The sequence below is a fragment of the Python bivittatus genome, unplaced genomic scaffold (genome assembly GCF_059951505.1).
Source record: "Python bivittatus isolate LINGU-HERP-01145 unplaced genomic scaffold, Pbiv_v1 ctg000700_np1212, whole genome shotgun sequence".
In the NCBI taxonomy this organism is placed as follows: Eukaryota; Metazoa; Chordata; class Lepidosauria; order Squamata; family Pythonidae; genus Python; species Python bivittatus.
Genome location: NW_028277098.1, coordinates 23,751,686 through 23,766,609, shown reverse-complemented (window position 1 = coordinate 23,766,609; position 14,924 = coordinate 23,751,686). Strand labels below are relative to the sequence as shown.

At 35.9% G+C, this 14,924-nt stretch overlaps 1 protein-coding gene across 4 annotated transcripts in view; it reads left to right on the top strand.

The window, feature by feature from the left end:
* The window catches only part of DPYD (dihydropyrimidine dehydrogenase), a 578,647-nt gene that overhangs the window by 388,079 nt on the left and 175,644 nt on the right, over positions 1-14,924 (top strand). For all 4 annotated transcript variants that reach the window (XM_088153490.1, XM_088153491.1, XM_088153492.1 and 1 more), the window contains one exon: positions 12,119-12,187. In XM_088153490.1, the coding sequence (XP_088009616.1) occupies positions 12,119-12,187 (69 nt within the window). The remainder of the gene's footprint in view (positions 1-12,118; positions 12,188-14,924) is intronic.

Genomic DNA, 14,924 nt, shown 5'->3' with positions numbered 1-14,924 from the left:
ATCCTGCAGTGCCAGATGTGTCCCCCTGCTTAAGCCAGTACATGTCCGGGCCTGTCTGAAGTTTGCTAGAGAGCATTTAGATGATCCAGAAGAGGATTGGGAGAATGTCATATGGTCAGATGAAACCAAAGTAGAACGTTTTGGTCTAAACTCAACTCGTCGTGTTTGGAGGAGAGAGAATGCTGAATTGCATCCAAAGAACACCATACCTACTGTGAAGCATGGGGGTGGAAACATCATGCTTTGGGGCTGTTTTTCTGCAAAGGGACCAGGACGACTGATCCGTGTAAAGGAAAGAATGAATGGGGCCATGTATCGTGAGATTTTGAGTGAACACCTCCTTCCATCAGCAAGGGCATTGAAGATGAAACGTGGCTGGGTCTTTCAGCATGACAATGATCCCAAACACACTGCCCGGGCAACAAAGGAGTGGCTTTGTAAGAAGCATTTCAAGGTCCTGGAGTGGCCTAGCCAGTCTCCAGATCTCAACCCCATGGAAAACCCTTGGAGGGAGTTGAAAGTCCGTGTTGCCCAGCGACAGCCCCAAAACATCACTGCTCTAGAGGAGATCTGCATGGAGGAATGGGCCAAAATACCAGCAACAGTGTGTGAAAACCTTGTGAAGACTTACAGAAAACGTTTGACCTCTGTCATTGCCAACAAAGGATATATAACAAAGTATTGAGATGAACTTTTGATATTGACCAAATACTTATTTTCCACCATGATTTGCAAATAAATTCTTTAAAAATCAGACAATGTGATTTTCTGGATTTTTTCCCCCATTTTGTCTCTCATAGTTGAGGTATACTTATGATGAAAATTGCAGGCCTCTCTCATCTTTTTAAGTGGGAGAACTTGCACAATTGGTGGCTGACTAAATACTTTTTTGCCCCACTGTAAATAAATAATGACATTTAAGTTTTTCTTTTTTCTTTTCTTTTTTTCTGATTTGCTGAATTCATTATTATTATTTTTTTAGACCAGGCAGAACTTAATGTAATTTTTTCTTGGTTTCTAGTTTATAAATTCAATTATACTGGCTTTAGTTGTCAATTACTGTACAGTAATCTGAATTGCATACTGATTTATTTTAATACTGATTCCAACTTTGAAATTGATGTAAGATATTTTAATATATAAATTTATATCAATGTCAGTTTGATTTTCCTTTTTTTTTTTTGTCATTTTTAAGTGCTTGTAAACATCTTTACTTACAACTTGCCTTTTCTTGCTTCTTTCTAAAAAAATTATTTTTTTCTTTGATCCCAGCAAGAAGATATCTATGCACAAAAACTTGAGTAATTGCTCACAAAGGGTATCTGCCAATCATTTTATCATCCAGTTGTTAAAGTTTTGCTTGTATACAGGTTCCCTTTTGAAATGTTAAGTTTTAATGCAAGTTATAAAGAAAATAAGGCTAGAAAGAGTTAAACTACTTATTGGCCCTGCTGTAGAAAGGGTTAAATTGTGTGCTGGCCTTGCTCTGAATTTGTTATTGTCCTATCTGAAAGTGAAGAAGATTATAAGTCAGTAATGTCAAGATATCCTACATTACATGTCTTTATCACTATGCAGAATCTTTTTTAGTAAGGCAGCATTGAAAGAATAGATTTATGGACTGAAAGTACATTGTTTAATATGTCCATATCCATCTAGATTGACAGTTTCTACAGACTTGAATTTCCCAGGGGAGCACAGTGTTACTGGTGTCAGTGGATGGCATCATTTACTTCAATACTCCATTATTAAATTGATAACAAGATAATTCCTCTGCTTCTCACAGGCATGACAGGGTTTACAACTGTTAACTCTCTTATTGCATGGGATTTGATGCTGTAAGAGCGTTTTAATAAGAAGCTTATTTTTATTTCAATCCAGTGACAAATCAAAATTTCAAGAGAAAAAAAAATCATAGTACATTTTAAAGATCCATAGGACAACAATATTGGGAAAGGGAAGTTCCAGTATCTCTGTGTTTTTTTTTTATTATTTTCCTATTTAAAAGAATCTGCTGATTGTATTTAAATATTTATGATTTTTAACCAAAATAGCATTTTTGTTTATGCCTGTAATAAGTACCCCCAAAGTAACTTATAATGTATAAACTTTTCCACATGTACAAATATAAAAGCAGCTCATATCTATTTTCTAAATGATGATTATCAAAGAAAGTGACACAATCCAGCATCTGTTGCCTAGAACCAATATCTGCCAGTAAAGAATCCTGTGTGCTTTACAGTTACAAAGTTCCTTTTCTCATATAATATAGAAGATCATATATTAACAAGCACCACCACAAATAATGTTAATCTTGGGATAATTCACCCATGCTGACTGTTAATGTGTTAAGCTTTTCTTTGCAAATATAATGGGCTAGAAAATTAAGAAGAAAAGTTTTCCTGTTCCAATTTTCCCCAGCCCTGCCCCTGCCCATCCACAAATGGTAGGTTGCCTTGCTGGCCACACTCCTCACTTCATGGTGTTGCTAACTGATGCTAGTCAGCCAAGAATAATAGCACTTCCATGGTTTCTGTCATTAAGACCTGATTACAGAAGGTGGAGGAGGATGTAGACCTGACCTACCACCAATCAGCTGGATGCTGAATATTGCACCAACACCGCTCAGGGGCCATGTGGAAAGATAGCAGTCACCTCTTGGAATTCTGTCAGTCTCTCTAGGAAACCAATTAATCCAGGAGCTGACTGCAAGAGTTTGTTCCTGGTGTTGGACTTGCTGGTGTATCATCCATCCCATAGCCCAACATTCTCTTTGCCTGAGCTGGTGGAAGTAGCTTCTCACGTAGTTTGGGAGAATACCGGGACAGTTGTTTTGTGAGACTTCAGTGTCCATGTTGAAGCTGTCCATCAGGTCTCGCCCAGGAGTTCACTGCAGGACGCATGGGGCATAGTCCCATCATATATTGCATGGCATACTCTATTCTCAGTCTCATGTTTATTATATAATGGACTGAAAGTGAACTGGGGGATGTGGGGGAGAAGAGATAGAACCAACTCGTTTGTCTGAGGTGGATCACTTCCTGGAGAGATTGGAACTAGCTGTAATTGACCTCCCCTTTAAGGGTAAAGAGCCCATTGATACAGTCTACCCAAGGAAATTTTGTTTGTTTCTTTATTGCTATAACTTTTATGCCATTTCAGTTTGGTGAAAATATCAACAGCAGAGCAGAATTCAGAATAATAATACAATATAATTTAGTAAACTATAATGAAGCATAAATCTAACACCTCACTATTCCCAAGACAAACACTCCAACAGCATTGATATCATCCTTCTCTGGGGCTCTTTGAAACAATCACACCTTCACCAACTTTGACAACATTATCAGAGAAGAGACAGTCTTCAGAAGAGGTACTCACAGAGAATGCTGTGGAAGATTTTCCAGGCAATATGACTGATGATTCTGTTGAGGCTCTGACCTCATTGTAAAATGGTGAAATTAAAAAGCCATTCCTGAGAAACTCATACCTAAGCATCTTCTCTGGCTATGGGAGTAAGGAACTGATGGTAGTGAAATGAACCAACAGACTGTTACAACACAGTTAATGTAAATCTCACCATGAATGAAACTGACCACAAGGTCCTCAGTAAACTAACCAACATATTTTCTCAGGTTGTGGGCAGGCTACTCAAGGCTAGCCCTTACTGGGGGTACTTACTTGCAAAATACAATGCAATTAATAATTTATCTTTTCCATGTCTCTCCTTGCCTAGATTGTTTCTTTATTTTTACATACTTTTTTCCACAAAATTTAATTATTATGAAAGTCACTGTATCTCAGGTCCTTAGCTTCTAACATACAACTCATTGTCAAGCCCCACACAGCTGGACAAGATCAAATAACCAAGAAGTACACAGATTTCAGTCAGGTATCTTTGATGTTAGTCTGGAATAAGTATAGAATCTTGGAAACTGTAAGAGAAATTTCCAATCCTCATTATAGAAAGTTAATTAAAACAGAGTTTCTTTGAATTACATGAAACACTTATTTGCTCTTTATGATAAAAGTTGCTAAATGACTTGTCCTCTATCTCTTGATTGTTTTTGTCTGCTCGCTCTTCTATTCTTTCCCCAGCCTTGCCACAATCTGTCCCACATATGGTGGGAAGGATTCTTGTACAGTACACTCCAAACCTGTGTCTCCCTGAACTCAGAAACTGTTTGTGTTGTGAGTCTATATAGAGATGGAATCTTGAACAGTTAATCCAAAATCTTAATTTGTGACAAATAGGGAAAAGTTTTCCCTCCATCTTTGTGTGTGTACATTTGAGAGAGGGTGAGAGATTAAAACTTCTTATCCTGAAGCCATTTGAGATCTGTGGTCCACTGTCTTGTTCAGTGATCATTCAAGATAGGCCATCTTCATGTGTGTGTAGATATGTGTCTGACTTTATGGTGTGTGAATGTGTGTGTGTGGTATATGAGCCTAGGGTTTAAATCTTAAAACATTTTCTCCTGCCTTTTCTGGTCAAGAGAATCTTGGCTGTTCTTTTCCTAGAGCTTCTTGTTCTTTCTGGTCAAACTGCCCACCATGACAGCTTCAGCCTTTACAATATGTGCATATGTGTGGGAAAGAGATTCATTCTAGCTTTCTGTCCTAGAACTATTTCATGTGTGCATATCGCATGGTGACAACTTTGGCATGGTGAGGTTAATCCATATAAAGTTTAATTCCTTTATGCAGGAAAAAAGGTATGGAAGAATATACCTTTTTTTTGTTTTTAAAAGTCTAAACCACATCTCAGTACAGATGAATCAGGACAGTTAAAGCAATAAAATTAAACAATAAAAAGCAAAAACATAGTCTTATGGGATAAGGGTCACAAAAACAATATATAATAGCACAGCCTCATTCAAATATGGAATCACTAGAAGTGCATGTATAGAAGTGCTTCCTATAGTGCTGGTTTCATTTCAGCCACACTGAAACAAGAAAAATCAGTTGGCCAATTCAATACAGTTTATACTGTAATCAAGCCACAAAATATCCAGACTTGCAAAGAAAAAAAAAAGTTTTCTCGGAGTCAGTAGCAGAATGGTAGTGAACTTCATTTATATACTTGGTTTTGGAGATGGAGTAATAGCAACCTGCTTAATTAACCCTGAGCACTGAGGATTTTGGACATGGAAATCTTAGCATGGAAAGCAAGTATCGTTATCAAACTGTGAAAATCCCTATTCTGCACAAATGGCCTGGCCATGCAGACAAAAGAAATTACCTGCTTCAAGGAATATCATGGTAGAAGATGGACAAATGTAGTTTAAAGCAAATAATGTTTCTGAATGCTGCACTGGGACATTTGAGCTTTTCTTCAGGCTATAAATATGTGTGTGTGTGTGTGTGTGTGTGTGTGTGTGTGTGTGTAACATTAAGTCTTTCATACAGGCTTAATTACTAAAATCTAAAATTGCAATGTTCACTGATTTCATTGGATTTTGGGCAGTAAAAAGTGATTGGAATTTTCTTCATGTTTGTAGAATGGGCTGTTCTGTTTTACATTTGCATTCAACTGAAAAGTATCACTCTCATAAAGGCATATATCTTGGTATACAGGTAGTCATTAGGTTACGACAATAATTGGGACCTGGAACTCCATTGCTAAGCAATGCGGTTGTAAGGCATAACATTACATTACCGCGTTGCTTATCGAAGGCAATTCCAGCAGTCCTGGGTGCTGTCATTAAATGAGGACCATGCAGGTTGTTAAATGAGGACCTCACCTGATGGTGACTTTAACTTCCTGCTGGCTTCCCCACTGACTTTGCTTGTGGGAAGCTGACAGGGAACATTAGAATCACAATCACATGACTGCGGGGATGCTGCAATGGCTGGAATTGCGAGGAGCTCAATGAAGTCCTCATTCAGCACCGTTGTAACTTTGAACAGTTGCTGAACAAATGGTCGTAACCGAAGACTACCTGTACTGGCTTGCAAGTTAGTCTCTAGATTAGAGATCCTTGCTTGCACAGATCAGTGTGAGCCTATTTGGGATGAAACGGGTCTTAGGTTGTACTTGTGGTATACTCACCAAATGTTCCCAAGCTAACTGGTATATCATTAGCAGGGAATACTACATATGACACAGATACAACTAGGGTTGTTAACTTGCCTAGACTTTTTCTGTCTTGCCACAGAAAGAGAAAGAATGTCTCCTGGATGAAACGTATATAAAGACATAAGTGGACATAGAGAAAGATGACGTGAAAGCTGCTTGGAACAGAATGTCATAATCAGTATGTAGAGTTAAGGTACTAGGGAGTATAAAAAAGAATGCTTGCTGGAAAATGAAAGAGATGGAGGATGAAGGGGGAAATGCATGTAAAAGAATGAGTGCTACAAAAATTAGAATGAGATGAAAATGTTCATATAATATGTATAAATAGAAAAAGATGGGTACAAAGAATGTAGTCAAAGAGAGCAAGGAACAGTTAAGATTAAAAAGGGGAGAGAAAATGCAGGGTAATTTTGCTGAAAATACAAGGTTGTTTTAGAAGTGGGTGAAGAGAAAAAAATTTCCAAGAATGTGAATGCACATAAAAATAACAGATAAAATTAGTTTGGGATGAAACTGGAATAAAGGAATGCTGAATATTTTAGAGATTTGTATGGAAATGACAGTGATTCAAAAACTGAAATGAATGCTATAAATGTTGGTGCTCAAGGAAAAAATGATAAAAGGGAAGTCATAAAAGCCATGAGAATGTTGAAAAATCATAGGGCTGCAGGTGTAGGTAGTATAAGTGGATAAATGTTATGTTATAAATCTACTTTGCTTATGAAGTAGGAAAGCAACTTCTTTAAAGTGTATGTGAAAACTGCATCTATTTCCACAGATAAGGGGAAAGTAGTGAATGTAAAAACTATATAGGGAGCAATGTGCCTTAGAAATATGTTTGGCAATATTTTAACTGAAAGGGTAATGAGAGGTAAAAATAAGCAAAATTTGGGAAGTGCAGCACAATTTTATGTCAAACAGGGGTCTATGGTTCAATTTTTTTCTTCAGCTGATCAATGAGAAATATATGAATGTGAGAAAGTTTATTGTACATTTATTGATTTAGAAATTATACTAAAGTGAATAAGCTTGGATTATGGATGTTTTGGATGCATATGGAATTGGAGGTTGGTTGCTGAATTCTGTAAGAGCAGTATATAATGGAAGTAAAGCATGTCTGAGAATGGAATTCTTAGCAATGGTTAAACCTTGAGTAGGCAATAAGACAGGGATGTGTGATGTCTCTATATTTATGGATAAATCTACAAGGAATGCTTGTGATGTATTTTATATGGATAAATCTATATGTTAGAGGTGTGTTTTATATATATTTTTGTATGCAGATGATGTCATGTTGTTCATTGAATACCCAAATGTTCTGCAGTAATTGTATAATGCAGTGAGCATTATAGATCTGAAAATTAATTGATCAAAGACCATGGTAGTAATGCTTGACAGAAAAAATAGAGCAAATAGTTGCAAGACATATATAAGTGGTAAAAAACTAGAGGAAAGGGATGTATTTGCATGCCTGACAGAATGCAGATAAAGAAATGTTAAAATGTGCAAATTCTTATAGAAAGGTCCATTGCAATAAATGAACATTTGTCAATAGATATGAAGATGAATGTGTATAAGAGTGTGCTTCTGTCCACTTTGTTATACGGAGGTGAGAGTTGGGCATCTCAGGAGAAAAATAAAAGGAAGTTGAGTGCAGTGGGAATGGAGTACTTAAGAAGTACACATGGTAAAGGAAAAACAGATAAGATCAAAACTGAACGGGTGCTGAATGAATGTGGACTGAATAGAAAAGTGAGTGGTCAGTACAAAAGAAATATGTTGAGATGGTTTGATCAGAGAGAATGAATGAAGATTGAATTGCAAGACAAATATATGACAGAATAGTGCACAGGTCAAGATGAAAGAAAGGAGTGAGAAAGTCATGGATGAATGGAGTTGATGAGATATTCAAGATGACAGAGGTGAGAAGTTTAAAGAACAAAAGACAATGAATCTAAGATGTTCCTGCTACATATTAATTTACTGTTACATTTTCAGAGTAGGGTTTCCTGTCTTAGAATGTAGTCAGATTCTTAAAATATTGATTCTTAATATATTGGTAGTGTGAAGAGACCGTGAAGATCGACATATTTAAAAGATAGCTGAAGGACTTTGGGAGATTCAACTACATTTAGAAAGCACATTAACTTTGACCCAGTATAATTGCAGGGAAGGGAATCTGAAAATGTTTCATGTTGCAATAATTATAATGCAGTCCCTGCAAACCATTTAATCCAACCTATTTTTACTCAAACGGACTTTTGATATTGACTAATTTGGAGCTAAACCTGTTTAAGTGCAATCGTGAGGCATTAAATGGCATAAATAGTTCTGAGTATCTCTTTAAAAATAAATGAAAAAGAATGCCTAATAGTACATTTACAGTCAAGCTATGTTAAGATTAAACCACTCCTAATCATACATATGGCAGTAATCCAATTAGTCATTTTTCTTTTTCTTCTTGCATTCCCTCGTTTAAAATAAAGGCTTTCGGACAGAATTGTCAATCAATACTATCCCACGGGGAAGGCTTTAAATCAAATCTTTGAAATAATTTTGATAAAACACAGCCTAACCCTCATTCATCTACCCATTATGAAGCTATAAAGACACAGGCTATTGTTGCTGTCAGATAATAGTTATTAGTACATTTCAGTGAAATCACAATTTGTTCCAACAAAGAAAGTGTAATAGGTGAAAGATGTATTAGTTATTGTGCCTTCACAATTTGAGACAAACGCTGGGATGCAATGGTTGGATACTTGAAAAACTTACTGCAAAAAAGAACTAAGTCCTCTAGCATCTGAAAATTTAGCTCTACTGTGACATAATTGTTCACTTCTGTGATATAATGAACTGTGTATGAGGGAGATTTTTAAAGACATACACAGCTGTCAGTTGAGAATAACCATTTATGCATCATCAAAAACATCCAAGATGAAGGATGTATTTAGTGTCTTGCCCCCTTTCAACACCTTATGCCTAACTGAATTCACTTCTGTCTTATGATTTTGAATGCACAGTAGGCTTGCAGGATTTATTCCTTTCATGTCTGTCTGTCTGTCTTTCTATCTATTGGCAAGGAGAATGTGGATAGTCTTGGAGGCTCCACAAAATTTCTGTTAAGAGGCAAGAAGCTTTTAGTATGCTGCCACGATCGCAGGTTGTTAGCTGGGAGCTAGGTGGACACAGGCCGCCTTCTAGAACAACACAAAATAAGCAGAAGAAATATTTTTAAACATGGTTCTGTTCAGAGGCTCTTATCCTCTAGCCATTTGCTTCAAATATTCAGAGGAGAGAAGGATGCAAAACACAGTAGGTAGAAGAGAATGTGAGTACTCTGCTTTGTAATTTGATAGATACTGTATATAGTCTGCTATATACTAACCTTTATGCTCCCCCATGCCCATCTAATGATCCTAATCCTCCTTTTGAGATCCTTTTAGATCCTTGTTTATTCTTGTCTATCCTTTCTGTTTTATGTTGTTTAGCTTTTCAAAACTTTTTTTTAATAAACTCTGATGTATCTTTTATGCTTTTTAATTCACTGTACCCCACCATCCTTATGCTGGTCTATGACTGTAATAAAGATTTGATTTCATTTAATCTGAATGTGAGTACTTGTTTGTACCAAAGTGGAGGCTCCAAGTAAACCCTTCAGTTAGTGAACAAATTAAGTATTTTATAGAATTTCTTAGTTGATTAGAAAATACAGGACTAGTCAACGTGAACTCAACTTTTAAAAGTATTCCATCAAATCTAATATTCCTAAGAAATATAAATTCAAACAATAGATTAATGAATGGAACATGGAAATAAAAATTGCAGATAGAGTAAAATAGTATAGAAATTAATATACTTACAGGAGAAGCATCTGGGACTCATGTTTTACTTCGAAGATTAAATCTAGTTCCTTCAGATGCATTATTTAATCAACGTACAGAAAATAATTTTCAATAAATTGAGTATTGTAGTAAACATTAATCAAAGACAAACACTGAATGTCTGCAACTAGTGTTCACACGTGGGCAGTTTTACAGTATATAGGAATGTCCAGAATATGTCACACATCCATGCAAGGAAATTTTTTAGGGAAAAAAGGAACATTTACTTTGATTATGGTCTTCGGATAACAACATGACATCACACATTATTTTTGAAAAATAAAGGATGACTCAAGGAAAAAAATTAAGATTCCTTGGCAAGTCAGTATAATAAATTTATAAATTAAAACAATAAAAGCACCCCAAAATCTAGGGTAATTTTTCACAGTCTGTTTATTTTAACACTGCACTATGTCAAAGCATTGATGCCAGCATACATAAATTCTTCATCTTATTTCTGGTCAAAATGCTTGTCCAACTTTTTCTAAGGCTTGCATCTCACTTTCTTGCTACCCAACAGTTTCCTGTTTCTAGTATAACAGGAGATTTTGAATCTAAAGTGACATTATTGCCACAAGCTCCACCTGTAAAATTATAAATTTGTAGGCATAAATTTGATCAGTCACCCACATACTTGGTTTGCTATCTGTACACTGATATAAGTTACCCTACAAATAATAATTTTAGAAGAATTCACAGTGGGTCAGATACTGAGAGTTTTAAAGTGAAGATGAACTGCATGTATTATTAGATTCAGTTGCTGAATGGACAGTTGAGCGGCTGTCAGTGATAGAGCCTCCAACACCCCAGTCTTAACACCAAAATAGGTGCCTAAATTTCCTGGCCCTAAGTTTGAATGTATGTCTCTTCATACAAATGCACCTAAGCTCTGAAAGGCATTATGGGAATGTGTACAAAAATGGAAGCTGGGGGATGAGTAGCGCTATCTCCTCTTTCTTTGTTGTAAAGTATCCAGAGACTCAGTTGATTGGGCTGCCTATAAATATTGCCTATAAATATTGCAAATAAATCAAACATGCAAAGTATTTACTATTGGAAGCATACAGTATGGTGGTTCACTGAAGGGAGAGAGGCTTTTGCACATAGGGTTTTACATGCAAAATGTTTATGTGCAAAACTTCTAAATTATATGGAGATTTCAGTGTGTCAGCTATACACCGAAAGGATGCCTCTTGAGAAGGACAGGGGTAGAGTTGTTCAGCCCTGGCTTGCACAGAGACTTTACCTATTTCCCTAATACCAGGATCTTTGTATTTCATTTAAAATCATCTCCTCTCAGAGGAGAATTGAAGACCATCAGTTCTATTAGTTCTTCTGTTGTTATGGTATTTATTTTCAGCCACTGGTGATTTTCTTGGGAAACTACAGTGCAGTGGTTTTCCATTGTCTTCTGCATTCCTGTTTACTTTTTGTATGGATGTATTTTATCACTGCCAATATATATCCATTACAGCTGTTCTAGATTACATGCTTCCACTTGTAGTTGCTACTGGTAGAACAGCTGTTTTCTATCGGGGTTAATCTTATTACCTGTCAAGTCACTGCACTGTCTTTGGATATATTGTTGTCAATATATTTCTCACATGTTAGGGTTACTACATTCTTCTAGGACTGCTCATATTTGTTCACAGTTGTTATTTGACAACCTTATATCACAGCTATCCATTATAGCTATTCCATGCATCCACAACCTGGGATGGACCTGGTACCCACAAGGTTTCTATGAATGGGATGAAGTTATAACCAGTACGATTGAAAGAGATTTAAAAGTTTTCAATCTGTCAATTTCTTTTAATGTAGATTTCAAAATACCTGTAGTCAGTTTAAGGGTGTATTGTCCATTCACTACTCAAATATTATATCTCTTTCTAGGTTACTCTCTGTTTCTCATGTAACTTCCATGTACTATCTTCACATTATTTTAGAGATACATATTAAAAGAGCTTTGATGTAATCCATTTTATGCATTTACCTGAGACTAAGATCAGTTGAATTTAATAGGACTTGTTCTTCAATAGACATGCATAGCAGAAAAATGCAATTGTAGTTAAACAATAGAGACAGAAGATTTCCACAGATCTTCTGAACTCTAGTTTATTATCCAGACAACTGAATTCCATACTTATCTTTTCAGATTGTCATTGCCAGCATCATGTGCAGCTATAATAAGGAGGACTGGACAGAGCTTTCAAAAATGGCTGAGGTAATGACTTACTAATATGCTTTCTCTTTTCTCCCTTTTTCCTCTTTTCTTTCTTTTCCCTTTACTTTGTAATTCTGTAAAAGAAGAAATTCAAATGAAAAATGAGGGTTTAAAATGTATCTGTGATTGCTTGTTTGTTCTGTGTTTTCATTAAAATGATAGAAATGTAAATTAAATGAATCTATTCCATAGAAATGGTCCCCTGGACTTTGCATGCTACCTGAAAATTCTGTAGCCTTTGAATTTCTATGCTTTTTATTTGCATTTTAAGCAACATGCATATTATGACGGATGCCCTGATAAAATTTAATTCTACCTTTGAGAACCTAACTTGATCTTACCTTGCCTTCAGGCACTCCAGTTTGACAGCCGTGGAAGAAATTTTGAATATAAAACTCTTGAATATTTAAAGTATAAAAGGCTCGTTTAATGCTGTTCTGGTTCTAATACAGATTTACAATAAGGGAGGGGGGAAAACCACATAAAAGTCTCTGTACATAATAGCACTTTGTTGGTTTTTCTATAATTTAAATACCATCTTGCACAAGTGAAAGTAACTTGGTCAAACACTTGGAATTTGTAGCTCCTGTTTTAGAAGACAACCTTTACAAATGCAGGTTTGTATAGGTTGAAAAATGTATATTTAAGATGGCAATATTCTAGCTGATAGAAAGTATTTTTGTTTATTTAAAGTATAAAGGAGGCTGCAATAACCACATAACTAAAATCAAAAAGTACTCTTACATAGTATGTAGATTCAGTGATAACTTTTTTCCTGGGTTATAATCTACCATCTTCCTTTCATTCATTCATTTTAGAAAGGAGTAATTAAAATGTAAAAATCTGTAAGCAAAAGTTATCTTTCTTTTGTTTTCTATCCAAAAAGAGCTACACCAAATGTAAAGTTTCCAGAGATGTTATTTATACCATTATTCAACATAACATATAATTGTTGAGCAATTATGTGCCACTCTGTGACTATGGTGGGACAGATGGGAAGGAATCAAACTTGCCAATTACTGAAAAACTAATCTGTTGTGATGATGTGCATGTAGGAGAAAGCTATCCAGATAGATAGACAGACAGACAGACAGACAGACACTGAAATACAGTATGTTTCCATGGCAGAAGTTCATGCATAACTGTGTAAAGAAAGTGTGATAATTGTAGGTGCATGTATGAACACACACTGGTATTTAGACCCATATATATTGTTGCTGCTGTACAACTCCCTCTTCTGAAACAAATGGAGAGTATTTAGTCATTGTACTTTTAGAAGTTGAAACTTGATTGTACTTTAATGTATAAATGTGCTCTGTGTACCCTGACTTCTTAATCTAACTAGTATCCTACAAGCAAGAAAACCATTACAGTTTTACAAACTGTCACTATTGCCTCCTATGTTATGGGCCTATAAAAAGAACGTTTTTTTAAAATGTTAAACATTTCACTGCCAAATATTTGTGACCTTCCTGGTATGTAAGCTCTAGAGGGTAGGTAGTCTGGTCTCCACAGGAGGCCAGCCTGTGTACACAAAAGGTCAACTTGTCATAGAAGTAGAGAAGAAAAATAACAACTGCAGATGCATAGGTTGAGACATTCAAGAGGACAGGGAGGGCTTTGGGAAAATTATGGATAGCATTTTAAATGATTGGTCTCTTTGGAATTTTTGAACCATCGCTACACAGCAGGCAAAAGGCTTTGCTGTCTCTCAGAAGTACAAATTGCAAGTCAAGTTCTATTTTTTTCAGGGTTTTTTTTTTTTAATCAAATCAGCATTCTGACTTGTTAAGTCAGAATGAACATGTAAGAGTGGGTAGAGTTCAGCCAAATTACTTTTTTTTTAATCTTGACCCTTAAACCACTTTTGGAGTGACACCATTGATTTTGGTAAGGCTAGGCCTCCTTTGACAAACCAAAGATCCACACCCTACGTTGCTGTTAGTTAAGCTAATGTCTTATTTGTTTATTATTTGGTTATTTAGTAGAATTAAAACATTTAATACATCTTTTATGTAGTCATCTTTAATTAGTATTCAAATAATATATATTATTAAAACACAGCAATAAAATCATGATAATTAAAACAGTTACTATAAAAGCTATATGGTCACTAAGAGCTGACACCAACTTGATGGCACATAATCAGTCATCAATATAAAAAGGTGAAAAGGCAGAAGAATACACACACATACACAAACACACACACATGCACACAGACACATACATTCCTGACATTTGGGCAGGGGAATGCTAGTGGATCATCTCCAAACTCCCTGTTCCTTCTCTTCATTTGGCTTGAATTCAGTAGTTCAGTCATCATCAGAAAACACACCAAATACTCAAGAAAAACATAGAGGCACTGCCTATAAGAACGATGTAATAGGTTGAAGGAATCCTCTTCTATGGAAGTTGCTGCAACTTGTGTGAGTAGTCTCATTTCAAAGAATCTTTTCTCAGTTGTGGAGTCCTTGGGGTTCTCTGAGCTTGTTTGTTTTCTTGCAAACATTTCGTTACTCGGCTAGGTACACTACCTAGCCAGGTAACGAAACATTTGCAAGAAAACAACCAAGCTCAGAGAATCCCAAGGACTTCACAGTTCAACCCTGAGCTATATATATTCTCTTCTTTTCTCAATGCTTGTCAAGGATGCATGCACCTATGTTGATTTTAACAGTTTGGCTAGAAAGGACACAACTCTTCTGGTTGTTTAGGTATAGGAACAACATAGGCATAG